General features: G+C 45.6%; 1 protein-coding gene across 1 annotated transcript; it reads right to left on the bottom strand.

The window, feature by feature from the left end:
* Positions 1-10,849: 10,849 nt before the first annotated feature.
* Positions 10,850-19,095, bottom strand: SNRNP48 (small nuclear ribonucleoprotein U11/U12 subunit 48). The gene is made up of 9 exons (XM_056862929.1): positions 18,982-19,095; positions 18,028-18,141; positions 17,314-17,374; positions 15,887-15,952; positions 14,632-14,820; positions 13,976-14,097; positions 12,635-12,756; positions 11,875-12,024; positions 10,850-10,889 (listed from the first exon to the last, which is right to left on the bottom strand). Exons 1-9 carry the CDS (start codon positions 19,093-19,095, stop codon positions 10,850-10,852), a joined length of 978 nt encoding a protein of 325 aa, XP_056718907.1.
* Positions 19,096-27,677: the final 8,582 nt, after the last annotated feature.

The raw sequence follows: 27,677 nt of genomic DNA, 5'->3' as shown, positions 1-27,677 counted from the left end.
CTTACCCCATAACTTGAGGTAATTGTTGGTTAACAGATCTTTATTCTTTGCAGTGATCCAAATTCCCAGGTATTTAACTTTGTTAGCTTTCTCCCAGCCAGTATATGATATAAATTCCTGTTGTTGTATTTCCGATAAATTTTTAAATATTATCTTTGTTTTTTCTTGATTCACTTTAAAGCCTGATACTTTTCCAAAATCATCCAAAGTCTCCTGAAGTATATTCATTGACTGTGTTGGGTTTTCCAAAATTAGCAGTAGGTCATCCGCGAATGCTCTCAACTTAAATTCATGTTTTTTAATTCTTAGCCCGCGGATGTCCTCCATACTTCTTAGTTTCACACATAGCGGTTCCAACACCAACAAAAATAAAAGTGGAGACAAGGGACATCCCTGTCTAGTCCCTTTCGTGATTTGGCAGTTATCTGACATTGATTCATTAACCAAAATTTTAGCTTGTTGGGAGGTATAAATAGCCGATATACCTTTCTGAAAACGATCTCCAAAATTCAATTTATCCAAAATCCGTTTCAAAAAGTTCCAAGAGACCATATCAAAGGCTTTTTCTGCATCCAAAAATACAAAAGCCGCAGTTTGTTGAATATTATGGTCATAATATTCCAGTGAATCTAGTAAAATTCTTACATTGTCTTTTATTTGCCTTCCTGGTATAAAACCTGCTTGGTCCTCATGTATAAGATCCTTAATAAATTGCTTTATCCTACATGCCAAAACCGAAGCAAAAATTTTGTAATCCACATTTAAGAGCGATATAGGTCTGTAATTAGATGTTTTTTCTGGATCTCTTCCTTCTTTGGGTATCAGTGATATAAATGCGTGTGACCAAGTCTCCGGGGATGTTCCCTCGTCCAAAATTGCATTGTAAAGTGAACCAAAAAATCCAACTAAATTGTCACTAAATGTTCTATAAAATAGTGCAGTAATTCCATCTGGTCCAGGTGTTTTATCCGTTTTTTGTCTCAGTATTGCTTCTTGTATTTCTTCCCTTGTTACTGGAGCTTCAATACATTCTCTCTGGGTCATTGACAAAGCTTTCATCTGTATTGAGTTTAGAAATTTATCTATTTTCTGTTTTGGAGTATTTTCTTTCTGATATAACTTAGAGTAAAATGAAACAAATTCTTTCTGAATTTCTGAAGTTGAATAAACTGGTCCTTTAGCAGTTTGGATTTTTGTTATAATCTTCTTTTGAAATGAGTCCTTCAGTTGTGTTGCTAAAAATTTTCCTGGTTTATTTGCATATTCAAAATACTTTTGTTTAGCAAGTTTCAGATTTTTATTCATTTCCTCCATTATTACCAAATTTAATTGGTGTTTAGATGCAGAAATCTGTATTTGAATTTCTCTTCTCTCCTCTTCCTGTGTTACCATTACCAATTTCTGCTCCAAATTTTGTAAATTCCAAAGTATGTTGTTTGTAAATTGCAATTGAGTCTTCTTCCAGGCCGAGTGTTTCTGTATCATAAAACCTCTCAGAACAGCTTTGAATGCGTCCCAAACTGTATTTAAAGAAGTTTCCCCATTAAGGTTAATTTCAAAAAAGTCTTTCATTAAAACCTGTAATTCCTTTTGTATCTTGTTGTCTTTTAAAAGTTTATCGTTCATTCGCCATCTAAATGCTTGTTTATTGTTCCAATCAAAGGTAACAGGATTGTGATCAGAAAAAGTTCTAGGTAAAATATGAATTTTACGTAGTTGCGTGAAAATTGATTTACTGGCCCATATCATATCGATTCTGGAGTGTGAATCATGTCTTGCTGAATAAAAGGTGTATTCTTTAGCTGTTGTATTCATTGTTCTCCAAATGTCTTGTAATTCTAATTCTGAAGCCATGGCAAAGAAAGTTTTAGGCAAGCATCCATCATTGATATCTTTTGCTTTTGATTTTTTGTCCAGAGATGGGAGAATAATTCCATTGAAGTCGCCCATCAATAAAATTTGGTCTTGTGCGTACTGGGTTATCAGATCATGTAATTTTTCATAGAAGGATTTTTTCCCTTCATTGGGTGCATAGATTCCAACCACTATTGTCCTTTGTCCCAATATTTTAGTTCTGATAATTACAATTCTTCCTTCATTGTCTTTATATACTAGTTCTGGACAGAGACTGGGGTGGGCATAGATTACCACTCCCTTTGTTTTAGTTTTAGCAGAAGCAATAAATGCTTGTCCAAGCACCTGTTTCTCCAAGTATTTTTTATGCTTTGAAGCTATATGGGTTTCTTGTAGGCAGATTAGGGAGTATTTATATTTCTGTAGATATTTGAAGATTCTGGCCCTTTTAGTTTTCTCATTCAGTCCATTTACATTCCAAGAAATTGCTTTTGCCATAATGTAGTGTTTTTTAGCAAAATAAAAAGTCTATAGTTTGGTACCACCTTCTGCACCCTGTACCTCTTCTTCTTCCTCTTCTTCTTCCTCCTTCTCTCCAGGTAATTCTTTAAGGTCCATTTTATATTTTCTCAGAAATTTCCCCACATCTGCTTGGGATAGAATTGTCGTTTTCACTTCCTTATAGGTGAAAGCCAAACCTTGTGGCATAATCCAACGGTATTTGATGCCATTAGCTTTCAGTATAGACACAAAGTCTTTGTAGTTATTCCTCTGTGAAAGTAGATGCCTTGGAATATCCTTCAGTAGTATAAGAGAGGAATCTCCTGTTGACACTGGATTTTCATAATGAATCTTCATAATCTTGTCTTTAACTCTGGTGTCATAGAACACTATCATCAAATCTCTTGGCTTAGATCTTCTCATTCTAGCAGGTAGTGGTATCCTGTATATTCTATTAATGGCTTGTTTTAATTCTTGTTCATCTATCTGAAATAAGTAGGCCAAATTTGGTATTGCAGATTCTTTATTGTCTCCCATCATATCTGGAAAATTGCGTATACGAAGGTTGGTCTCTTTCACTCTCATCTCCATCATTGCCATTTGATTTTTTGCCGCCATCTGATCCGCTTGTATTGTTTCAATCTGTTTTTCTTGGCTTGTTAATTTTTTCTTTGTGTCCTTGTGCTCATCCATCACTTTCTTAATTGATACATCCATCGCTTGCATATCTGTCTTCATAACAATCATTTGAGTTTTTACTTCTTTCAAGTCTCCAGTGACCACATCCAACTTCTGATTAATAGCTTGGGATGCTTGACCAAGATTTGCCATCATAGAAGTCAACTGTGCCATCTGTGTAGACATCTGTTCAAACTGTTTATTTGTTGCCTCAGTTTGTTTAGTTAGCATATCCTGTAACTTTTTTTCCATGGTCGAGGTTTGTAAAGAGTCCCTTAGTTTAGTATAGGCAGGGCTGTGTAGTGAGCCAGAGCGGGGTCGAGACATTTACATTCAAAAAAAGCTGGTAAAATACATGTCCACCGACAGGGCCTTTAAGGTGCTGGTTAAAAGATGATAGTTCAAAGATCAGCCTAATAATTTTTTCGGGTTGAAAAGAGTCGAAATTGGCTTTAAAATTGCATTTTAAAGTTTTAAAATACCAGTGAGTTTTTTCGGTCGCTCTAGATCGGATTAATCAGGAAGTAAACAGGAAGTTACTAGTGCTGCAGACCTTCTATCGCCTCTTCTCGATGGTTATTCCTTCAGGAATGATTTGAAAGTAACTCGAGTGCGACGGATATTCAGTCCCGCGGCTACTTCCTGTTATTTTAGTTCCAATGATAGAGAGGGTGTTATAGAGAGTCTTCCGTTCCAGGCACTCCCTTACTGCAAACGTGGCAGGAATTCGCCGGAAAATCAGGAAGAGAGATCACCCTCCCCTTCCTTCGGACCTTCTCATTGGTGATAATTCTTGTCAGTCTAAAAGGTATCCTTCCGACTCTTTGTTATGGTTTAGGCTGATCGATCCGATAAGGCTCCTGTCGCTAATCCCGATGACTAACTCAGATCAAACTTTTCCAGTTCGGATTATGGAGGGGTGGGGGTCCCAGAAATATTCTTATCAGCCCCCCGTCTGTTCAAATTTCTAGTAAGTAGACGAAGAGTTCTTTTGTACTCACTTGGGTGTCAAGAGGTGAGGTTCTTTTCTTTATGTAGTCCTTATGTTGGTATTAAGGCGGTGGAGGGTAGAGCTTGCTGCCAAAGTTGCGTTTTGGCGATGTCCTTCCCTAGTGCCCTCGCAGGACCGGCGTCTAGGACTCCGAGGGGCTTAAAAAAGCCCCCTCAGAGTACCTAGGAGGTCAAACCGCGTTTGCGGGCTGCAGGGAGTTCCTGCTTTCCAACCCACTTGCAAGGGTCGGATTGGGGTATCTATGTACCCCAGAAATAACGCAAACTTGGATTTCTCCCAGGACAACCTGGGGAAATGGAGTGCTCTCTCCAACGGCACCACCGGAAGTCCATAAAACGCAATTATTGCTGACACTGCAACTTGTAACCAGCCGGTTAGTATGAAACGTAGCCTTCAGCAAGGTTATAGAATGTAGCCTTTAGCAAGGTCACAGAAAGCAAGAAGTTACTGCCTTGAGGTTATAAAAAGCAAAGTTGAAGCTATTAATGCACTTACAGTGCAGTAAGATCTTTTTAGTAGACCTTGAGGATGGCAGGACTTTTCTGCCTTTGAGATTCAGCTGACAGCTGAAAAGGTGATTTTAGTTACATCTTACTGACAGATAATGAAAGTGACTCTATACCTCTCCCTTCAAGGACAAGACCAGGATAACATAATTAGCTCTTAAAGAATTCTGACCTTGAGAGAATTCTGTCAGCATTTTGTAAACTGTTACCAAGCTTTTCATTACACAAACCTCTGCAGTTTATGGTTCAGTTTTATATGCTGTGTTCAAGCTCTACATGGAATTAATTCTGCACATGTACACAAAATACCATAATTATGTCAGAGACCGTGACACTGACCACTTTCCCCGCGGAAGAGTCAACGCAGCTCTTGGGATGCGTGTGGCCTGGGGCGGCGTCATTTTTTGTGCCCCAGGCAAAGCTGACTTCTTGTGGTAGGTTGCTCAGGGTATCCCGTCCCAGGAGGGCCACAGGGAAAAAGTGTATGACTTTATGTGAATCCAAGTAACGGACTGCCTGGACTCCTACTATGGTTGTGCTTTGGTTACTGGGTGGAGCCGCAGGGTGGGTAATTACAGAATGTTGGGCCCCTATGGCAACCATAAAATCTGACCATAGGCTCCTAGGGGGATGGGGCCTGGTCGGCTTCAATCTTGAAATGATTGAATCAATGACCTGGAGCAGGGGTTAAATAGTGAAGTAGCTAAGTTTGCAGATGATACCAAATTATTTAAAGGTAAAGGTCCCCTGTGCAAGCACTGGGTCATTCCTGACCCATGGGGCGACATCACATCCCAACGTTTTCTAGGCAGGCTTTGTTTGCGGGGTGGTTTGCCAGTGCCTTCCCCAGTCATCTTCCCTTTACCCCCAGCGAGCTGGGTACTCATTTTACCAACCTTGGAAGGATGGAAGGCTGAGTTAACCTTGAGCCGGCTACCTGAAACCAACTTCCGTCGGGATCAAACTCAGGTCATGAGCAGAGCTTCGACTGCAGTACTGCAGCTTTACCTCTCTGCGCCACGGGGCTCCTCCAAATTATTTAGGGTGGTTAAAACTAAATCAGACTGTGAAGAGCTCCAGAAGGATCTCTGCATACTGGAAGAATGGGCATTATAATGGCAAATGAGATTCAATGTGAGTAAGTGTAAAGTGATGCATATTGGGACAAAAAATCCCAACTTCACATATACACTGATGGGATCTGTGCTGGCAGCGACAGACCAAGAAAGGGATCTTGGGGTGGTGGTGGATAGCTCAATGAAGATGTCAACCCAGTGTGCGGCTGCCGTAAAAAAGGCAAATTCCATGCTGACCATAATTAGACGAGGAATAGAGAATAAAACTGCTGATATCATACTGCCCTTGTACAAATCTATGGTGAGACCACACTTGGAATACTGTGTACAGTTCTGATCATCACACCTAAAAAAAGGATATTACAGAGCTTGGGAAGGTGCAGAAAAGAGCAACCAAAATGATTAGGGGACTAGAGCAACTGTCCTATGGGGAGCTGTTAAGACGCTTAGGGCTGTTTAGCTTGGAAAGAAGGCGGCTGAGGGGAGACATGATAGAGGTCTATAAAATTATGCATGGTTTGAAGAGAGTGGACAGGGAGAAGTTTTTCTCCCTCTCCCATAATACTAGAACACGGGGTCATCTGCTAAAGCTGGAGGGTGAGAGATTCAAAACATAAAAGTATTTTTTCACACAACGCATAGTTAAATTGTGGAACTCCCTGCCCCAGGATATGGTGATGGCTGCCAGCTTGGAGGGCTTTAAGAGGGGAGTGGGCATATTCATGGAGGAGAGGGGTATTCATGGCTGTTAGTTAGAATGGATACTAGTCATGCTGCATACCTATTCTCTCTAGTATCAGAGGAGCATGCCTATTATTTTGGGTGCGGTGGAACACAGGCAGGATGGTGCTGCTGCAGTCGTCTTGTTTGTGGCTTCCTAGAGGCACCTGGTTGGCCACTGTGTGAACAGACTGCTGGACTTGATGGGCCTTGGTCTGATCCAGCAGGGCCTTTCTTACGTTCTTATGAAACAGAGGGATCAGTTCATCAGGGCCAGTTGCCTGGAGTATTTCGCTGCCTCATTCCTTTCATATCTTCCCTCTCGGATGCGCCCTGCTGGGTCCTCTCCCTTCCCCCGGCTCCTAACTTGAGGAGGGGCCAGCTGGTTGACATGCGTTCTTCCTTGCAGTAGGCGCATTACGGGGAGGCAATCAGCATCTGCGGAAAGGTGCCTCCCAGGGGTGCCTAATGCTGCAGCTAAAAGATCTGCCTTTTTTTCCTTTTCCCTGCAAAGCCCTCCAGCTTTCTCTTTATATCAGGATATAACTGGGTGCGCTGATTGTTTCCTGCCCCTGGGTCAAAAGGGGTGTGCAGTCGACAGGCTCCACACAGGCGCTCCATGTGAGGCTCACGACCTGAGTCTCATGCTCTACCGACTGAGCTAGCCGGGCTTCATTTTTCTTCTGGCTTCCCCCACTTTACTAATGCCAGTTGCCTTCTGGGCTCCTGCCATGGGTCCCATCTGGAAATGCCTGCTCTGCCCATCCCCTAGTGTTTGCCTGTTTGGGGCTGCAGAAGCAGCAGCGGGTAAAAGTGGACTTGGAAGAGTTACAGTCACTTTTTCTTTTTAATGCATCTTTGTGTAGAATGAAAACAGTGATGGGGCAAGCAAACAGCCTTGTCTAACAACTTTAGCTGATGGAACGGGATCTGTTAGACACCCATTCCTATTGCATCTTATTTTGATAAATGTATGCCTGTGCAAGGCCTGGATGAGAAAAAGAAGCCTCCTGTCTTTGGAGGATTCTCCTAATTTGGTCCAGAGGCTGCTCTGAAATCCACAAAGGTGGCATATAGGGATGTTGCACTTTTAAAGCTGTATTTCTCTAAAGGTGTTGTAAAATTATGCAGTGCTCCAACGTACCTCTCCCTTCTCTGAACCCCGCCTGAGCTTGTATTATTATCTTTTCCTGGTCAAGCCAAGTGGTAAACTTTTCCAGCAGGTGACTAGCATAGACCTTCCATAAGGGGTCTCTAGACTCTATCAAAAGACTAAACTCCTAGCAGAGTCACTCAAGACGGAATGGTCTCAGCTGAGACACCAGACGAAGATGCATCCTCCTCCTTAAGGGATCAGTGGCCCTTCCGCAGAAGAGAACAGGCAGTTCCAAAGCTGATGGGGGCAGAGGAATCCTTGAAGGTTAACTACTGGGCAGCAGCAGTAGTGGAAGGTGACACTGGTGGAGGATCTTTTGTAGACAACGGCAGTGCCACTACAGCTAACCCTGGTTAGCACTGCACAGAAGGCGGCACTGGTAAACCACTTCTGACCAACCTTTACCTTGAAAACTCTATGATGAGACAATCCAAAATAAAAGGAAATTAAAAGACTTTTCTTTATGATTTGCGATTTATGTGTAGTTGGGTTTTATATTGAATAATTCTGCATATGTACAACACTAATACCATAGTTCATGTGCTCTAATATGTCAAAGCCTGTAACAAGGTCACATTCCCAATTGGATTGGCCCTTGGCAGTCTCCCCTTCCCAACCCATCATGCCACCCTGAACCCACCCGCAAGGACACCAAGGCCTCCATTGACCTTTGGTGGCTGTGTGGCACAGGGGAATGTTGAGGGTGATTCTCAGTTCACTGATTCAGCCCCTTGGACTCATCACCACAACCCAGTGCCCACACCACATTTGACACTGATGCAGCCGCACCCAAACCTCAGAAACCTTCAGAATGGCAACAGCATGATGAAGGTCATCAAGTGTGTTATGTGATGTCAGGCCTGCTTTCCACTGCTCTCAGCAGCCTGTCAGACTGTGAGTGTTTTAGTTTCGATTCCACCAGGTGCCTCTCAAGGCCGAACTTGCTAACTACTGAATTCCTGTTCCAGCGCTATCTCCCGCGGGAATGGCTCCTCGTTAGAGGGGGGGGGCGCCTTGACCCGTTGTGACTAAAACTTTCCCTTATAGGCCTTGCACTGTGCTCCCAATTGCCATTCGTGTCAATTTACCTGTAGCTCTGCAAACCTGTGTTTTCCAATAAATCAGCTCTCTTTTGGACTCCTCGTCTGTGGATGCTGTTTGTGGGATTACCATGGGAACAAATACTCACATGTACCCCTAAACTATTTTCTTTGCGGGGGCGGGAGGTGGCATTAGGGTAGCCTGTGGATTCTTGAAGTGTACTGTGTGCCTTAACTTTTTTGTTTGCATGGATGGGAAGTGGGAAATGGAATAGGAGAGCCAGTGATGAAAGGCAGCTGCAGCACCAGTTTCCACCTGGTGGGCTGTGTCATGGTGTGCGAGACTGCAGAGAGAGGAGGATCTGGGTGCGACCAGCCCCCTCCCTCTCACTGTCTGAGGCCTTCCTTCCATGGGGAAAATGTGGGTTTGCACACCTTTGTGGCATGCCTGGTTACTATTGGGTTTCTCTGTCTGTTTGGGGGGGCGGGGATAGGTGGCCAGCTTCCTGCAAACTACTTTGCTGGCTGTGGGGGAGACCTTGAGACTGAATTAACAGATTGAGGAAGTTTGGTGAACTTTGCTTGCTTCCTATTGAAGTATTGGCTTGCCTCACCTGTGTGATTCCTGCCTGCGGGGGGGATTCAGTTTACTTTGGCGGCAGTTAACTTGGGCTCCTAAAGTGTTGCGTTGCCTTACCTGTGTGATTCCTGCCTGCGGGGGGGGGGAGCAGTGTACTTTGGTTGAAGTTAACTTGGGTTCCTAAAGTGTTGCATCGCCTCACCTGTGTGATTCCTGCCTGTGGGAGATCCAGTCACAGTGTACTTTGGTAGTGGTTAACTTGGGTTCCTAAAGTGTTGCATCACCTCACCTGTGTGATTCCTGCCTGTGGGAGGGATCCAGCTTGGCTTGGCTTAGGTTTTGCAGGGGAGGGCACTTTTGAATTTGTTGTGGTTGGTTGTGTTTAGGGTTTTTGTGAACAGTCTAGAGTTGTCAGTGTGGTTGTCCTTTTTGGTTGTTCTGCTTCTAGGTAGCTGCCTTGTTTGTGACAGTGTCTGGTGGTGTTTAACTTTGCACTAGTTGTTAGGTAGGGTAGAAGGAAATGGGGTAGGAAAGATGGAGGCATTGTTTTTTCCCCCACGGCACCTGGGGGGCATTTTGGGAGGTAGAGGTCCTAAACTGTCAGGGTGACTTGGAGGGACCCTCCTTGCAAGAACCCCCACGTTTGGTGAGGATTGGGCCAGGGGGTCCGGAATTATGGGGTCTGGAAGGGGGCAACCTCCTTCTCCATTAAAACCAATGCAAATATATTTCCAGACCCTGACCCAATCCTCACCAAACTTGGGGGTTCTTGCAAGGAGGGTCCCTCCAAGCCACCCTGGAAGTTTGGGACCTCTACCCCCAAAGATGCCCCCCAGAGCCGTGGGAAAAAACCTAACATTGACTTCCTTTTCTTTTCACACCTAGCCTGAGAACTAGGTCAATCTAATTAACCTCCCCTCTCCCCCCCCCCCCAAGATTGGGTTGCATGGAGGTGGGTTTTTTTGCATGTTGGAGTTTTTCTGAACAGCTCCTGGGGGGCATTTTTGCAGGCAGAGGTCCCAAACTTTCAGGGTGGCTTGAGGGGACCCTCCTGGCAAGAACCCCCAAGTTTGGTGAAGATTGGGTCAGGGGGTCCGGAGATATGGGGTCTGGAGGGGGCTCCCCAACATATACAAATAGGAATTAAAGTAAAAACACAGAGTTCAATCAGTCTACACAAATGGAAGTTCAAGCTGTATAATTTCTATCCTTTAGTGCCTACATGTGCATACCCTGTCAACTACTTTAGGTAGCTAGCTAATACTCAAAACTGAGTTTCTGCCACAGAACAGAACAGAAAATCTTCTCTTTCACAAGAATATCGTCAAACCTCCTCTTGCCTGCTTTAACGTTGTTTCTGATTGACAAAAATAAAGCTGGTTCAGGATGCCATCAGGAGTCGGCAAGCTGGAGAAAGAGGAATCTGGGGTGAATTTATTCACATAGATTTCTAGAGATCAGGCCAATCTTTTCAGATGCGTTTTATCTGTGGAGTCATGAAAAGTAACTACAATGCTAATTTCTTTGATCAAATCAGTCTGTCAGGTCTAAACTGGAGTCTCTTTCAGCACCTCAAGCTATATTGCAGTAATACAGTATGTTTATTAAATGATGTTACAGCAGATAACACTGTTGGTGTGGGTGAAAGTGATGTTCTCGAGATGAAGCAGATAGCTTATCTTTTATTGTCCACATTGTTTACTTCATTCTAATAGGGTAAGTTTTCTTATTTTCTTCTCTTATGACTGTGATGCTTGTCTTCATCCCTATAACAAATTAAGGACACCATTACGTAAGACTTTTATGCCTCCAATAGGCAGGCTCTCTCTTTTCACCCCCTTTCCATGAGGACTTTTGGCTTAACACCTGTCTTCATCCACAGCTGAATTTGTGCAGCTGAATTTGTTCATATCCACAGGCTTACTATCAAAACTTCAGCAAGTGGGTAGATTGGAGGGAGATATAACAGTGCCATTTCAAACCCATCAATTTAATTGGAATTAGTTATTTCTGTTAATAATTTACAAAGTACTCTGCAATTAAAAGTGTTCCACCTTTCTTACCACCTCTTTGCTCCAAGAAAGAAAAGAAAACCCCAAAAACCTATAGACGTGCATCACATGGTGTTGTATTATTAGTATTACAATAAATGGGTTGATTGGAAAGGAGCACTGAACAAATCAAAAGTATCCCTAAAAGGGGCCTGAAATGAAGTGGATCAGGGCAGGTAACATTAAATCACAACTGCTGCTTCATTGGCATGTCAGGTAAGATCAAAAGGTGTTAGCCATTCAATAATGTATTGTTATTGATACCTCGAGAAGGTTTTGAACTGAAAAGACAAATCCCTACATTTGGTCTTTCACTGATACCATGATAAGAATTAACCTTGGAGGTTATCACACATCCCCTTGTATAATTCCATTTTTAACATTACAGTCTGAGTCACTGCAACTAAAATTGTTTTAAAGCTATTTGAAAGCTATGTTTTAAAGCTAAGATTTTGGGCAGAAGGACTATTAAAAGTAGAGTACCTGAATAAAAGAACACACAGGCAGAATTCAGAAAGAACAGAATTTGTTTCTTTGGGTTAATACTAAACCAATGATTAAGTTCTGCTTGTGGAGGGCATTCTGTTATTTCCAGGCCAACCATGTTCTGGCCTTGAATCTTTTAACTAGAATTAATCAACACAGGGGCATAAGCACTGTAATACTCCACCAAGAAACAGAAATCAATGAAGTGACATGCCTCTCTCTTTTCCTTCGGGAATCCCTGTCTCTTTCTTTTTCCCGACTTTTTGTTTGTTTGTCTGGACTTCTGCTGGGATCCTTCCTGTGTCTAGAATGATCAACATCCTTTGAGCTTCCACAGGATTGTCTTGAATCAGTCGATGCAGACCTATGCTCTTCCTTTCTAAAGAAAGGGAAACATAACTTTTATCCAGCAATTAGAAATTTTTAAAATGTGTGCAAATCAACTCAGACATGGTAGCTGGTCTCCTCTACTTGTGGGTGATCAGTAACAAACAAAACAAAAAATAAACATTTTGGACTAATGCTTACTTTATTAATGCCTTCATATGGTAACATCATATGGTAACAGGGCACTGTTCCACGGAGAAGTAGAGTGGATGCCTGCCTTTCTGAGACCTACAGACAAATGCTTCACAGCATGCTTCCTTTCCCAGGTGAAGAATGCTGCTCTGTCTGCCTGAACTCTGTCCTAGACTGCCTTCGAGCTTGCCCACCTTGGCTAACAGCAGTCCCACAGAAGCGGGATGGCATGTCAGGCAGAGTCAAGCCAGGCAGGATGCTCAGGTTGCTTTTTTGTGCAATTACATGAAAATGTAGGATACACTGAATGAAAATGTAGGAATGTATCTTATAAAATGGTGCCAGCATTCTCTACGTGGTGTTAGGCTACTATCCTATCACAAATGGTGCTACTGCCAATTCTGAGAGCGCTGGGAGACCTGCAAGAAAGAAAGCGTTGGGGTGGTAATTTTTACCTTCCTGAAGGCTTTGCTAAGAAAGACAATCTTCCATCTTCACAACCTTTTATGTTCGTGTTTTCTTCCTGCCAATGTGTGGCAAGTTCTTCCATGTGAACCCCGATTACATCCCGAATCACCTGGGTAGAGATAATAGACACTTAAAATAGCTGGGACAAACAGAAGACTCAAGAGGAACTTTGAAAGACCCCTGCCTGAGACCCTGGAGAGCTGCTGCCGGTCAGAGTAGGCCATACTGACTTTGATGGACCAAGGGTATGATTCAGTAGAAGGTAGCTTCATGCTTGTTGGATAGAAATGTCAATTTGGGTAGGGGCCTTGGCTCAGTGGTAGAGCATCGGCTTAGCAAGCAGAAGGTCCCAAGTTCAATCCCCGGCATCTTCAGTTAAAGGGATTAGGCAAGGAGGTGATGTGAAAGACCCCTGTCTGAGACCCTAGAGAGCCGCTGCCGGTCTGAGTAGACAATACTGACTTTGATGGACCAAGAGTCTTGTTCAGTATAAGGCAGCTTCATATGTTCATGAGCTTTCTCCAACAGAAACCACCTCTCCCTAGTGCCAAGGGGAAGGGCTGAGGCTCAGTGGTAGAGCATCTGCTTGCCATGCAGAAGGTCCCAGGTTCAATCCCCGGCATCTCCAGTTAAAGGTACTTAAGGAGGTAAGGAAAGGAGGTGATGTGAAAAACCTCTGCCTGAGACCCTGGAGAGCCGCTGCTGGTCTGAGTAGACAATACTGACTTTGATGGACCGAGAGTCTGATTCAGTGTAAGGCAGCTTCATATGAACCATTTGGAGCTCCCACCTCTCAAATATCCCAGGATAATACATCCTCTCAGGAAACTTGACCAGGCTAATGTTACCATGTCACCCTTTTCCCCTTTAACTGACTCAAGTACTCAACATTCCATGCCTCTGGAGCATTACGAGTCCTCACTGTCCCCCCCCCAATTAATTTGCAAACATTTCTGCATACTTGAAAGAGTTCCATCCCAAGGCTGCAGATTCTCCTGACTTAAGCCTCCGGATAGTCTGGCTTTGCTGCTTTTGCGATAGTAAAGCAGCGGACTCCTCCCACCCATCTGTTACAAGTGATGCAGGAGGCTTCGCTGGACAGGAACTCCCTGAAGCCTTGTGGGGGGGGGGGGCGGGGGGGTTGGGGGGGCCCTTCGGCATGAGCCACACTGCAAATGGGAACACTCCCCTGGAAAATGTTAAATCTTTATGGTAGCTCAAGATATTGCCACTCAAAGTAGCTTATAATGCAGAAAGGTTTTGCTATTTAAAAAGTGCTTAGAGCTCTGCAAGTCTTTGTGGTCTGTCCTACACAATGCGGCACTCACCTCTGTGTAGGATTTCTTTGTGATGTGAACATTTTTAGCTCTGTAGGACTGACGCCGTCTTTTATAATCGCGCATCTCTGCAAGAATTTCAAGATGGGATTTCGGACCCTTCTGACCATCATCTAGCAGACGTTGAAGCAAAAAAGTATTTACTGCATTGAACCCAGTTGTTTCACTTTACAAAACAGCAACACTACAATCATAGTCCTCTTGCAGATAATGAATCAGGGTAGGCGATCCACTCCCTCCTCCTCTTGCCAGGGAAACACAGCAGAGTTCTGTGGCTGACCCAGCTACAATTTTAGGGGATGCTAAGCATGGTTGCCTGGAAGCAATTTCTAGTTGTCACAGGCAGCTAGACTAACGCAATAACTACAGGCTGCTGCCAGTCCACGCCATCATGCTTAAAGCCTCCATAATTCCTTGTAGGAATCAAAACATGCGAAAGGGAAGGCGAATATAGCCCTTTTGCTGGATTAATTATCATCATCAATCCAAGGATGCCATCATGCATTTAAACAAAACCAATACCCAAAAAAGATATTTTTTGGAAGGAATGTCCCAGCCCATACACGGCAAACCTCTTTTCACATGTTTTGTGAGTTTTGGATCTTACATATTAAAGAAATACAGCTGTAACCATTTTTCTCCCAGACCTTGGTTGACTTTTGCTGCCAAATCAACAAACAGATCGCTATCATTTTCTGTCTGCTGGGATCTTGATCTCTGGTTCTTTGTTTCTGTGAGGACATAATTGTAGATTGCAAGGCGATCAGCTTGAGTCAGATCACAGATGGAACGCTTGTGGTTTTGTGGAACTTCAACAAACAGAGCAGAATAAGCACCTAAAGGACACATAAAAAGCTGACTCCATTATTACGAACAAGCCAGAAGGGCACAAAGAACATCAGTGTTTGGAGATCCAACATCCCAATCTTGACTAAAAAACTGGATGTGCAGGAAAGAGGAGGATGAACTGAGCTTTGCAACGCAACCATGTTCTGTTTCAGCCTCACCAAGCTTCTTCAGATCTTGGCAGATAGGTTTTTCTTAGGGTCTGACTCCTTGATGTCCACCTGTAGTCCAGATTGGCAGCGACTAACAGAACAAAGGCATTATATCTTTCCTTGCAAAATGCAGCTTGGTTCAATCGTCAGTCATCATTTCTGTAACCCTTTTCTATTGTACATCCTCTCTCTGAAAAGGACTACATGTCATACTGACAAGCATATGGCACCAGATTTGTATTTGTTGGTAACAAATGGGGAGGAGGGTTGCAAAGGAAAGCCAACAGGATGGAAGTACAGTTACTCTCTTCCACGCCTACCAAGTATCCCTTGGCAAATCCCCCTGCACCTAAGCCTGTCCTCCCCCCAGTTAAAGGGAAAAATCAAACCTGCCTGAAGGTGAGACATTTGCAAAGAATGATCGGCAGGTATATTAAGCAGACACATCCTGTCTGATTGTGAGGTTCAAATTGTACCTCAGCAAATCACAGCCTCCCAGATTCGGTTCTCCATCTGTAAAAAACAGCCCTAGTGTGAGATGTGTTGTGACTGTTATAATATGCAAAAATTGTGTGTTTAAAAGAATATTATATGAAGGATTAGCAAAAATATGCTGGATGGTTACTAGCCTGGCTGTATTGCCTCGGCTAGACAAGTAAGAGCGAAGAATGGAAGAGAGTGATTGAACTTCAGATATGCAAATATTTCTACAACGCTCTGAGAGGAGATACAGAAATTGGTGAGATGAATGTTCTCCTGCACTCAAAGCAACAGATTAGACAGAAACCAGGTTAGCTCAGGGACCTCCACAACACCAGTTCCAGTCTGTGTCATGAAAATGGTGGTGAATACCAAGAAGACAGCAGCTTGTGACAACAGGCCTTAAAGTTTAGAGGCTACTTACCTGGACAATAATTTCCACTATCTGTAGCAGCGGCTTGTTTAATAATGTGGGACTGTAAAATCTTATCTGCAGTGAGAGAGAAGAAAGTGTTACCTATGCAGCATTCAACCCCTTCAATATATACAGAGATGAGATATAATTCAAGTAAATATTTTAGCTTTTCATGTCTGAAATACAGAGAAGCAATATTTTTGGTGTAGCTAAGGAGCTAGACAGTGTCTTTGAGATATTTTTGCATGCTGAGAGATATTTGTGTGCTGTCAAGTCACAGTCGACTTGTGGTAACCCAGTAGGGCTTTCAAGGCAAGAGACTAACAGAGGTGGTTTGCTACTGCCTTCCTCTGTATAGCGACCCTGGTATTCCTTGATGGTCTCCCATCCAAGTACTAACCAGACCTAACCCTGCTTAGCTTCTGAGATCTGATGAGATCAGGCTAGCCTGGGCCATCCAAGTCAGGGCAAGAAATGTTTACAGATGATATACGATTTCCATTGAGAGGAGAGTTTACTGCTCACAGTTCTAGCTTCAACGTTTGTTTGGAAGGGTTGCTTGGCTAGTTAATTCTTCACTACATTTAAAAATTACAGCTAATTTCTGGAATCTTCATAAGGTGCACAATCTGAATTCTGATGGCTGCAGAGAGATGTAATACCCCTTTTTAGTTCTAAACTGACACTAAACTCTGGAAATAAGTTTTGAACTTACGTTAGGGAGGCCTCCGGCCTCTTGGCTATCAATACTGGAACCTATTGCTTAGCAACAGAGGCTCAGAATGTCTCCTAATTTTCCTACTCCTGTGAGTTACTTACTTCTATGCACCCTGTTCCTATGTTGGTTGCTCCTCCATTTGCTGAGATACCTTTCTCTCCTTCTCCTGTTGCCCTCTCAAGAGTGCTTCATGCATTCTGTCCGTGAACACCTTACCTTATAAAATGAGGGAATAAGGCACATAGATAAACGTGCCTCAAGTCCCTGTATCTGCTCCTCCACTAGGGCTACCAACTTACACTTGCTGCACTTACATTGTTGTCACCCTCAGGTAAGAATACGAACATGCATGTAATTTTGCATGTAACTGCCTCAGCTCCTTCACCAGCCATGCTGCTGCGATCCATTGCAGAAGTGATTCAGTTTTCTTGCACTCCCAATAACTCCCCTGACAAACTGCCTCCAAGATTCCCACTCCAGCAGCTCTCTTTCCTGCTCCTCCTCAGAACCCAGTAGTCTGTGGTCTGCCTCTTGCGAGGAGCCCAACACAGTTGGTGAGAAGAAGCCCAACACAGTTCCTAAAGTGTAGTTTTTGCACGTGAAGATGTTGTCTTAAAGTAGCTCTGTGATGAGAATTCTCTCATGGTACAATTCAAGACTGTGAGAATATCTAATACTTCAGACTTATATTTCCATTTCATTATATAGCTATACTCACCCATTAGAACAGTGGGTATTTTTATGTTTTCATAGAAAAAAGAAGCATCATACATTTCAGCCTAGAAAATAAGATAAATCAAGCCATGCTGTAATGATATGTGTCATTAGTTGATGTATTATAATCAATACAGATCTGTTCTTAGTCCACTTTCAGTGCATTCCAAAGGAGAGTGTTTGGCTGGAGTATCTCTCCTTAGGAATGCACTGTTACTTGTTCAGGATTAGGTCCAGAGTATCACAAGTGAAGCTCCACTTCTGGAACAGAACTTACCCCCACCCCCACCCCCACCCCCTAACCCCCCGGCACCACAGCCCAATGTCAAGGCCTGCAGTAGGAAGGAAGAACTGGAGAATATCTCCCATCCTCGCTACTGAAGTGTCTTTCTGCTGGTGGAAAATGAGTGTTGGCACTAACCCTTGGTTTTCAAATTACACTGGTTGTTAGGTTGCACTTTTCATTGGTATATTATAGTTCTTTTGGTAATCTTTGTAAGCACCATTGGAGGTAAATTTTGGAAGGCCAGGATACGCATCTTTTAAATAACTTTAAATCATGACTGCACCATCAAACAAGACTGATTGAAATAGCTAGTTTCATACCAGTTTCCCATTCGCATATTTCTTGAAGAAGCCCTCTTACCCTAGCCCCATAATCACTTTAGAGACCTATTCGTAATCTGAATAACCAGAAGAACAAGCAAAGAAAAATTACCTCTTCTGTTTTGGAATACTCTAGTTTCCTCAGCCTACAGGACACCTTATGCTTTTCCAGAGAAGCCTTTGGGATCTGATGGTTGTTATCATATGGACAGGACACCTTCTCATCCTGTAGACAAAGCAAAAGAAAAAAAATTGCAATGGCAAATACAGAGGCCAAGGCACCTTTGGGACAAGGGAAAGACACGGTCCCCGAGTGTTTTTTCCCCTTCTCTCCTCCCTATGGAAGCTACTAGATAAATCAGTTCCATGGCAGCAGGACCCTCTTAGAAATGCTAACACTATAGGAAGAAGGGCCCACGGGTCCCCACCCCAGATCATCTGCCCCCAACCCAGCCTTTTCTCTGTCTGTCCTAGAGAGGAGGGGGTTAAGCAACGTGGTCTTCAAGGGCTATCTTGTCTCAACAAGACACGGGGGGGGGGGAGGAGGGCAGGCAAGTGGGACCAGGTGCAAAGGACAGTCACTTTGCCTAGATGAAGGGGAGGGGAGGGGAGGGGGGCCACCCGGTTTTGTCACTGTCTTAAACCCATATCAACGACCGCAACAGCTGTGTCTGGACCTCCGTCTGAAACCGGTGCTTGTAAAGGGGCTTCTGGTGGGCGGAGGGGGAGGGGGAGGCCCGTAAGAGGCTGCGGTGCTGAAAGGAAGAAGCCCGCGAGAGGCGGCGGGCGGGCGGTCCCGGAGGGGCCGGGCCGGGCCGGGCCGGGGCCGCAGCGGGTCACGGAGCGCAGCGCTACTCTGGCCGGGGGGGGGGGTCCAGACTCGAGCCCCCGCCCTACCGGGAGGGAGAAAGAGGCCCTGACCGGGCAGCCGTCCCACCGCCGGCCCGCGGGGCCCCGGCCAGAGGGCAGAGGCGGCGCCTCCTCCTCCTCCTCCCCCCCCCCGCGAAAGGCCAAGGGCGCCCCCCGCCCGCCCGCCCGCAGCCCCCCGTCGGGCAGGGAGGCTCACCGGGTCGGCCAGCCACAGCGCCGAGGCCGGGGGCGCCTCCCGCCCAGAGGCCGGCCAGGCGGCGGCGGCCCTGCTGGGAAAGGGCGGCCTCGTTCCCGCTCGGGGCGGCGCCATCTGGCCTCCTGGGCAAAACAGCCCGGCCCGCGTTCAACTGCGCCGCTCGGGGGGGGGGGAGGGAGGCGGCGGCGGCGGCACCGCGCGGCAGAAGGAGCCCTTACAAAAGGCCCGCCGCCCGCCCGCCCGCCATTGGCCAGCTGCCCGGTTTCCGCGCAGGCGCCACCTCGGGCGCCCTGAGGCGCGGCGCCGGCGCCGAGCGGGGAGAAGGACCGCAGGCGGGGCGGGGCGGGGCGGGGCGGGGGAGGCGGCAGCGGCGGCCCCTGGCGGCGGGCAGGGGTTTCTGCAGGGCAGCTGGAGGCGTCTGTACAGTCCTGCGCAGGCGCAGGATCAGCGTTTGAGGGACCGAGTCTCCGGTGCCAGACGCCCCCCCCCGGGGTGGGTCCCCCCCCTCGGGCCTTCGGAAGCGCGGGGCTCCGCCTGGTGGGCGCAGCGCCGTCAAGTCGTCGCCGACTGAGGGCAGCCCGCGAGGGTTTCCGGGCAAGAGGCGCACAGAGGCGGGTTTGCCTCCCTCCGCATCGCGACCCTCGGGGAAGGCCCCGCCCCTCCCCTCCCCTCCCCGCCCCTCCCCGTGTCCCTGCTGGCGGCGGCGGCGGCGTTTGTGCTCCTCCTCCTCCTCCTCCTCCTCCCCCCGGCCTGGCTGGGGCTCCGGGCAGCCCCCTTGTGCCTCTTGGCTTGTGGCGGCTCACACGAGCTAATGAACAACGTCCACGTCGCAAAGTCTCCGTTTCCCTAGTCAAAATGCTTGCAGTTACAATGCATTAAAAGCACAGGTGAATAAAAATGGACAGAACTTTCTGAAACTTACTTTTTTAAAAAAAATTTTTTTATTGTTTTTTCATACATTCCATACAATCAATTCACATTGCCTTTCAATCTTTTCTAATTCTCAGTTAAATATAACATATATATATAACAATCATCTTCCCCTACTTTGACTTCCCCTCTTCCTTCTTCTATCTCTAACTTATCTTCGTAATCCTCTTAGCAATTATATTCTAATTCTTTATAAAAAATTTTTTATAAAACCTTCTACAGTTATTACAAAAGGAAAGAAAAAACAAGAAAATTAACTTATAACAAGTCAAATTAGTCTAAGTTATAACCTTTACAATAAACAATCCACACCTCCCACTCCTTAACAAATTCATCATTATCTTTTTGATTTACTAACTCAGTCAATTTTGCCATTTCTGCTAGTTCAAACATTTTATAAATCCAATCAGTTTTGTCCGGTATTTCAGTCATTTTCCATTTAGCTGCATAGACCATTCTCGCAGCTGTGGTGGCATAGAGTAAAAAGGTTCGTTGTGTTATAATATAGTCCGGTATAATGCTTAACAACATCGTCTCTGAGGTTTTGAGGATATTTTGTTGTAGAATTAACCTTAGCTCGTTGCATATCATATCCCAAAAGTTTTTAGCTTTATCACAAAGCCACCAAACATGGTGAAAAGAGCCAACTTTATCCTGACATTTCCAACAATTTGACGACATTGTACTGTGCATTGCAGACAATTTTTTCGGTGTCAAGTACCATCTGTAAATCATTTTATAGATATTTTCCCTTATCGATTGGGAAAGAATCTTTTTCATGTCTCTTGACCAAAGTCTTTCCCAACTTTTCAAGGAAATAGAATGACCAATTGTTTGTGCCCAGGTAATCATAGTTGGCTTGATTCTTTCTTGTTCTGTATATAGCAACAATAAAAGCTTGTACATCCTAGAGATTAGATGATCAGTATTATCCAAAAGTGTCTGTTGTAGAATTGATTTTTCTTTAAGAAATCCCTTTTTCATATCTTGGATGTATACAGATTGCACTTGGTAATATTGAAGCCATGTTAAGTGGTCTTTAACCTTTCTGAAACTTTCTGAAACTTTCCAAGGACACCCGCCCCTCAGGAGTGGAGCCTGGGGGAAGGGTGGGGTTTGGGGAGAGAAGGGAGCGCGAGGATTAAACCATAGGGTTTCAGGGAATCCCTACAGTTAAACCATAGAGTTCCAGGGAATTCCTAGAGTTTTGCCCCAATATGATGCCACTTCCGGGTTTTAGTGCCAGAAGTGACACGCACTGCTGAGGAGACCTGCATTTCCCCTCTTATAGCCTTTCTAGGGGCAGTGGGGAACAAAGAATCAAGGATGGGAGGTCTCCTGCTATCGCCTGCTGAGCACCAAGGTAAGTGCTGTTGGGCGCTGGGTGCTCATGGGTGCCACATAGGGGAGCCCTGTGTTAGAATATACTAGGGATCCCTAGCATGGCAGCGATTTGATGGCAAAAAAAGGCATACCATCTGTTCCAACTTAAGCCAAGACCATCTGCACAAGAACAGGATAGCTAGAATCATAGAGTTGGAAGGGACCACCAGGGTCATCTAGTCCAACTTCCTGCACAATGAATGGGCTTAGACTGGAGTAACTCTCCTTAGGAAGGCACTGTGTGGGTGCGATCTATCAACCAGTTACAGATCCACCTAACAGTAGAAGGCTCTAAATCACATTTTCCTAATTTGTCAACAAGAATATTATGTGGAACGTTATCAAAAGCCTTATTGAAATCAAGATAAACTATGTCTACTCCATTCCCCTGATCCAGCAAGGTAGTAACTTTCTCAAAAAAGGAGATACAATTATTCTGACGTGATTTGTTCTTGAGAAACCCATGCTGGCTCTTAGTAATCAAATGCATCCTTTCTAAATGCTCAAGGACTGACTATATGATAATTTGTTCAAAATCTTTTCCCGGCATTGGAGTCAAGCTGATGAGTTGGCACCTCACCTGTTCTCCAAAAATTCTCATACATAATGGACATTATGAAATTACAGAAATTACATCTGCTCAGAAATTACATCTGCAAATTCTTTGAGTACCCTTGGATGCAATTCATCTGGTCCTGAAGACTTTTTCATTTAAAGAAACTAGGTGTTTGTGCACTATCCCAATGCCAATCCTAGGCTGCAAATCCCTTCCCTCATCAAGCAGGGTCAGCCCTGGTTAGATGGGAGATCACCAAGAATAACAGAATTGATATGCAGCTGGAGGCAATGGCAAACCACCTCTGCTAGTCTCTTGCCTTGAAAACCCTACTGGATTGCCACAAGTCGGCTGTGACTTGACGGCACTTTAGACACATATAGTTGCATCCATACCTTGAATGACTCCTTCCACTCATGGATCAGATCTAAAAAAATGATGGATGTTCTTTTCCCAAAAGTATTACATTCAAATAATAGCAAAGTTAAGAACGTCACCAAGAATATTTTCGTATTTTGAATGGGGATCCTGGCATGGTTGTTTTTCTTTACAAAACACTGGGCGCCATCTGTTCATGAACATCCTAGTGTCACATCTGGGTTTGCCCTAATTGTAACTATTTGTTTTGATTATTATGTATGTATGTGCTGTCAAGTCGCAACCAACTCATGTCGACCCCAGCCAGGGGCTTTCAAGGCAAGTAAAACCATACCATTCCACATCCCAACTGTTTTATTAGGACAGGCAAAAATACACTACCTTTGAAGTAATTTCTGCTAGATCAAACTACCCATATGCGGACATGTAGCCAACTCTGTCAATGACCTTAAGACATCCAATAGTTTTTGAAAGAGGCAGCCTTCTAAGTGTATGATGATCAAGAAGTTTCTCAAAGCATGTTGATGATAGGATGCTCATTTTCTGCTTTAGGTAATGTACACATGAATAACATTGGATAGTATTCAGTTTTCCTCCAAGGAACTGATAGCACAATCCTAAATCCAAGTTGGGTACCCAAAAGGTTGGGTGAAATAAAATTCATTTAAACAATGAAGTATATTTATTACAAAGCGCTCATGCATATATTAAAAACAAGCCCTTATGGCAACAAATACAGGGTTGATAATGTAAAACTACATGCCAAACTCCTGCATCTTTGAAGCCAAAGTCTACGTTTAACCCCCCTCCCTTGCACATAACCCAAGGGTTCTTGTATTCCAAGATCTTAACCTTGAGAAGATAAACTAATTGAAGCAGGCAGAAATATCAATCTGGCATAAGCTGAATAAAACTGAAAAATAACTTTGCAACAACTTTGTAGATGTAATGATATCATTTTCAAATCAGCTGATAAGGGAGGAGCTATAGTAGTATGGGACAGAGAAAACTGTGAAAGAGGTCCAGAGGCCACTGAATAATACAGTACATTATGCTAAATGTACAGAAAACCCTACAAAGTGTATAAAGAAAGAAATTGCTGGTCTCTTAGAGGAGGTCCTAACTATATAGATAAACCTACTTACAACTTCTTACAAATCTTACAAATTCTTCTTATAAATCAGTTCTACCTACCGCCAAAAATTCATAATGGTATATTCCCAGTCCCAGGGAGACCAATAGTTTCAGGTTGCGGATCTATTTTGGAGCCTTTCGCTGTTTATGTTGATCTTTAAAAAAAAATCCAAGGCAAAACCTCCCATGCGTTTTGGCCATTTAGTCTCTACCCTTGCCTACTGGCCACACTAAGACCCTGCGTGATCCGCCCGGGCCTGCCTCCCGCCTTCCTTTCCCCCCTGCTTCCTGGAGCCTCCTGATGGGCCTCCTAGTGGCTCCAGAGCAGCAGCAGGCGGGGCGGGCATGGAGCGGTGAAGCCAGGAGCTGATGCTGCCGCTGCTGCTGGCCGCCCTGGCCTGCACGCAGTACGAGAAGTACAGCTTCTGCAGTTTCCCAGCGGCCGAGTTGCTGCCGCTGCAGCGATCCTACGTGCTGGAGCAGTACAAGGGTGAGGGCTGGAAGGAGAGCGTCCCTGCCCTGGAGGCCAGCCTGCGCCTCCACTGCCTGCTGCGCAATGGCAAGGCACACTGCCACCAGGAGTGCCCCGCCAGCAGCGGCGAGGTGCCAGGGGAGCCCTGGCTCAGGGAGGCAGCCTTTGGAAAGCCGCACCCCGGCACCGCGCCGAACGAGTGGCTGGCTGAGCTGGAGCTCTTTGGGCGAGTCCTGCACGACTTCCAGCGACGGACCCCTTACCTGTACCTGCACTACGTGCTCTATAAGGTGAGGGGCGCGCGCCCCGGAGACCGGCCACCCGATCCTGTGCAGAGCGACTCCGCTAGCATGGGATGAAGTGGGGATGTTAATGTATGAGTTGTTTTTTCTAAACTAAAACCTCAGTGGTTCTTGTAGGTTATCCGGGCTGTGTAACCGTGGTCTTGGAATTTTCTTTCCTGACGTTTCGCCAGCAACTGTGGCAGGCATCTTCAGAGTAGTAACACTGAAGGACAGTGTCTCTCAGTGTCAAGGGTGTAGGAAGAGTAATATATAGTCAGAAAGGGGTTGGGTTTGAGCTGACTATATATTACTCTTCCTACACCCTTGACACTGAGAGACACTGTCCTTCAGTGTTACTACTCTGAAGATGCCTGCCACAGTTGCTGGCGAAACGTCAGGAAAGAAAATTCCAAGACCACGGTTACACAGCCCGGATAACCTACAAGAACCAATGAACTCTGACCGTGAAAGCCTTCGACAATATTTTTAAAACCTCAGTATTCAGGTTAAATTGCCGAGTTGGCACTTTGCGATAAATAAGTGGGTTTTGGGTTGCAGTTTGGGCACTCCGTCTCTAAAAGGTTTGCCATCACTGACATATGCTCATCCAAAAGGGGAATAACTTCAGGGAGCGAGAGCATACGAAATTGCCTAGTTTTGACGGACTCATTCACCCCCTGGAGGTCCAGTATCGGATGCTTCCCCCCTCCTTTTTTGTCGACAAGGAAGAAGCGGGAATAGTACCCGTGGACCCAGTCATCAGCGGGAAACTCTGTGATAGCCCCCTTGTGGAGGAGGTCTTGTATCTCTTGTACCAGTTGGTCGGGAGAAGACGAGGTAGAGCACACTGGGGCTCGATATGAAGGCAATGTTTCAAATTCTATAAAGAGTCCAACCTTTATTACTTTAAGAACCCAAACATCTTCTGTAATTTCAAACCAGGCATCATACAATGCAGACAAACCGTCTGTAAAGCAAATAGGAACATCTAGTCACGCCTGTTTAGGCTTATTGGGAGGGCCAGGTAACATTCTGGGGCCCTTATGGGGCCTAGGCCTATTAGGATATTTCCTGTCCTGCTGGACATTAGGGAAGGAGGAACGGAATTGGGTCTGATGGTGGAAAGCACCCTGGAACCTGTAGGGACGGGAAGCCTGATTGGCTTGTCGCCCAAAATACCTGGGTTTGAAGGCTGGAACATTAGGAGTGATACCCAGGGACTTAGTGTTTGACCTGTTTTTCTTCCGACGGTCTAGGAAGGTATCAGTCTGATCACTAAAAAGTGAGGTACCCTCGAAGGGCAAGTCCTCGATCAATGACCTGGTGTCATATGGTAGGGCGGACTGCCTGAGCCATGCATGCCTCCTGAGAACTATGGCTGAGGCAATGGACTTACTAGACAATTCCGCGACATGGCGCACCACCGTGAGTTGCTGTCTAGCAAGGGTCATGCCCTCATTTTGTATGGCCTTGGCCGAAGGCCGTTGGTCCTCTGGCAGGACAGTGATCTGTGGAGAGATTCTATCCCACAGGGCATACTGGTACCTGGCCATAACAGCCAGGAAATTGGCTATATGAAGGCCTACTGCACTAGACATATAGACCTTTCTAGCTAGAGCATCTAGTTTGTGTCCCTCCCTGTCCTGAGGGGAGGAGTGTGCCCCGGACCTGTATTTACCAGGACACGCATCGACCACTATGGAGTTAGGGGGAGAATGCTGATACAGGAATTCCCCACCTTCCCTACAAATCTTGTAGAGCTTCTCCACTCTTTTTGAGGAGGAGGGGACTGAAGCAGGTTTAGCCCAATTAGTATGAGCCACCTCCAGGATGCTCTTAACCATGGGAAGGGCCATGGGGGGCGCATCAGGGGAATGTAGGATGTCCATAATAGAATCAATAGGACCTGAATCATCAGGTCCGAAATCAATATTGAGGGCTTTAGCCATGCGGATAAGTTGCTCTGCATACATTTGGACATCCCTTGTAGGGGAAACTGGCTTAGTGTCCCACACAGTATCCTCTGGAGAGGCCAACGAGGTGCAGGATTCCCCGTCCGAGTCCTGGGTCATAGCTGCATCAGACTCCAAATGAACAATGTCCCTTGACATAGAAGGGGATCTGGAAGGAGCAGCTTCCTGACGTGTCTCTTGCCTTGGCCTTTCGGGCTCCCGAGGCATTCTGAGGCGCCGGGTCTCTTCACGATGCCCAGACGAATGGCATCAGGACTCGTAGCTCGATGAATGACGGCTCTGACGATGAGATGGCGATTGGCTCCAATGATGACTGTGTCAGCATCTGGGATGGGAGCTCACCGAAGACGAGCGGCTGCGAGACCATCGGCTGCGGCTGTGACCACGTGATGGTTGACTCCGAGCGTGTTGACGCTGAGTTAGATCGACACTGAGAATGTTGATGCCGAGAATGTCGATGCTGAGGCGGAGTGGATTGATGCCGAGAATAGGAGTGGCATCAGGAGACGGATCGGCTCCGAGAAGAGTGTCAGCGTCAGTGGTTGGCTGGGCGGTGGCATCTGGATCGACATCGATGGTCGGACAGGCAATGGGATTGAGATCGGCGTCGATGATCAGACAGACAGTGGGATCCAGATCGGCTTCGGTAGCCCGATCGATGACGAAACGACGAACGACTCCAAGGAACAGATCGGTGTCGGGACTCTCATTTTGGGTCGGGTTGGTGCTGAGAAGTTGACCTTTGTTTCGATGCCACAGGACTCTTAGTGGTCGAAGTGTGTCGAGAGCCCTGCTGGTTTTCACCAGGGGAATGTATAGTATCGCCACCATCTTTGCCTGTGCTGGCCGGAAGAGCTGAAGCATCTGTAATGGCAGCAGAAGCCAGCCCAGTCTCGGTGCCGAGATTTGAAGGGGACTTCTCCGGCGGCAAAGACATGTCCTTATAAAGTTGAAGGAGGTGCTGAGTGAAGGGCTCTTTCTCCTCCTGGGCCCTGCTCGGGATTGGTGCCGAGGGGGTAGCCAGGGAATTAGGAGGTGAATCCTTGATGGTGATTGGCGGAGGTTGCCTCCCAGCGACATCAAAGGCAAGACGCCAAAGGATGGGGCGACTTTGCAGGAGATCGGCGTTGAGGGGAGCATGACGTTGATTGGCGCCGAGGCGACCTCAAGCAAGACCGGTGCCTAGAGGAACCACGTCCGCGGCTGTCCTGCGACCCTGGAGCGATGAACTTAGCCGGCTTAATAATTTTGGAGTGATTTGTCCCATTTGGACGCCCCTCCTGCACCCCGGCGAGAATTTTTTGCTGAGGGCCCCGGTTCATCTACCTGACCTTCAAGATCCAGGGATCGTTTGGACGGGCCTGCAACAGGATCCAAGTGGAGGAACTCTTTTTTTAAAATAATTTTATTTTCTTATTAAGCCACATACAATTTCAATATTGTCATCTTCAAAGTTACATAAAATAAAATAATTTCAAACTAATCAGCCTAAACAGTATTGACTTTTTCTGACTTCCCCTCTCCCGTCCTCTATCAAATTAATATCTATATAATCCCCTCTGTATTTGCTTTCTAATTCATTATAG

Source organism: Euleptes europaea, chromosome 17 (assembly GCF_029931775.1).
Source record: "Euleptes europaea isolate rEulEur1 chromosome 17, rEulEur1.hap1, whole genome shotgun sequence".
NCBI classification, from domain to species: Eukaryota; Metazoa; Chordata; class Lepidosauria; order Squamata; family Sphaerodactylidae; genus Euleptes; species Euleptes europaea.
This window is presented reverse-complemented; position numbering and strand designations above follow the sequence as displayed.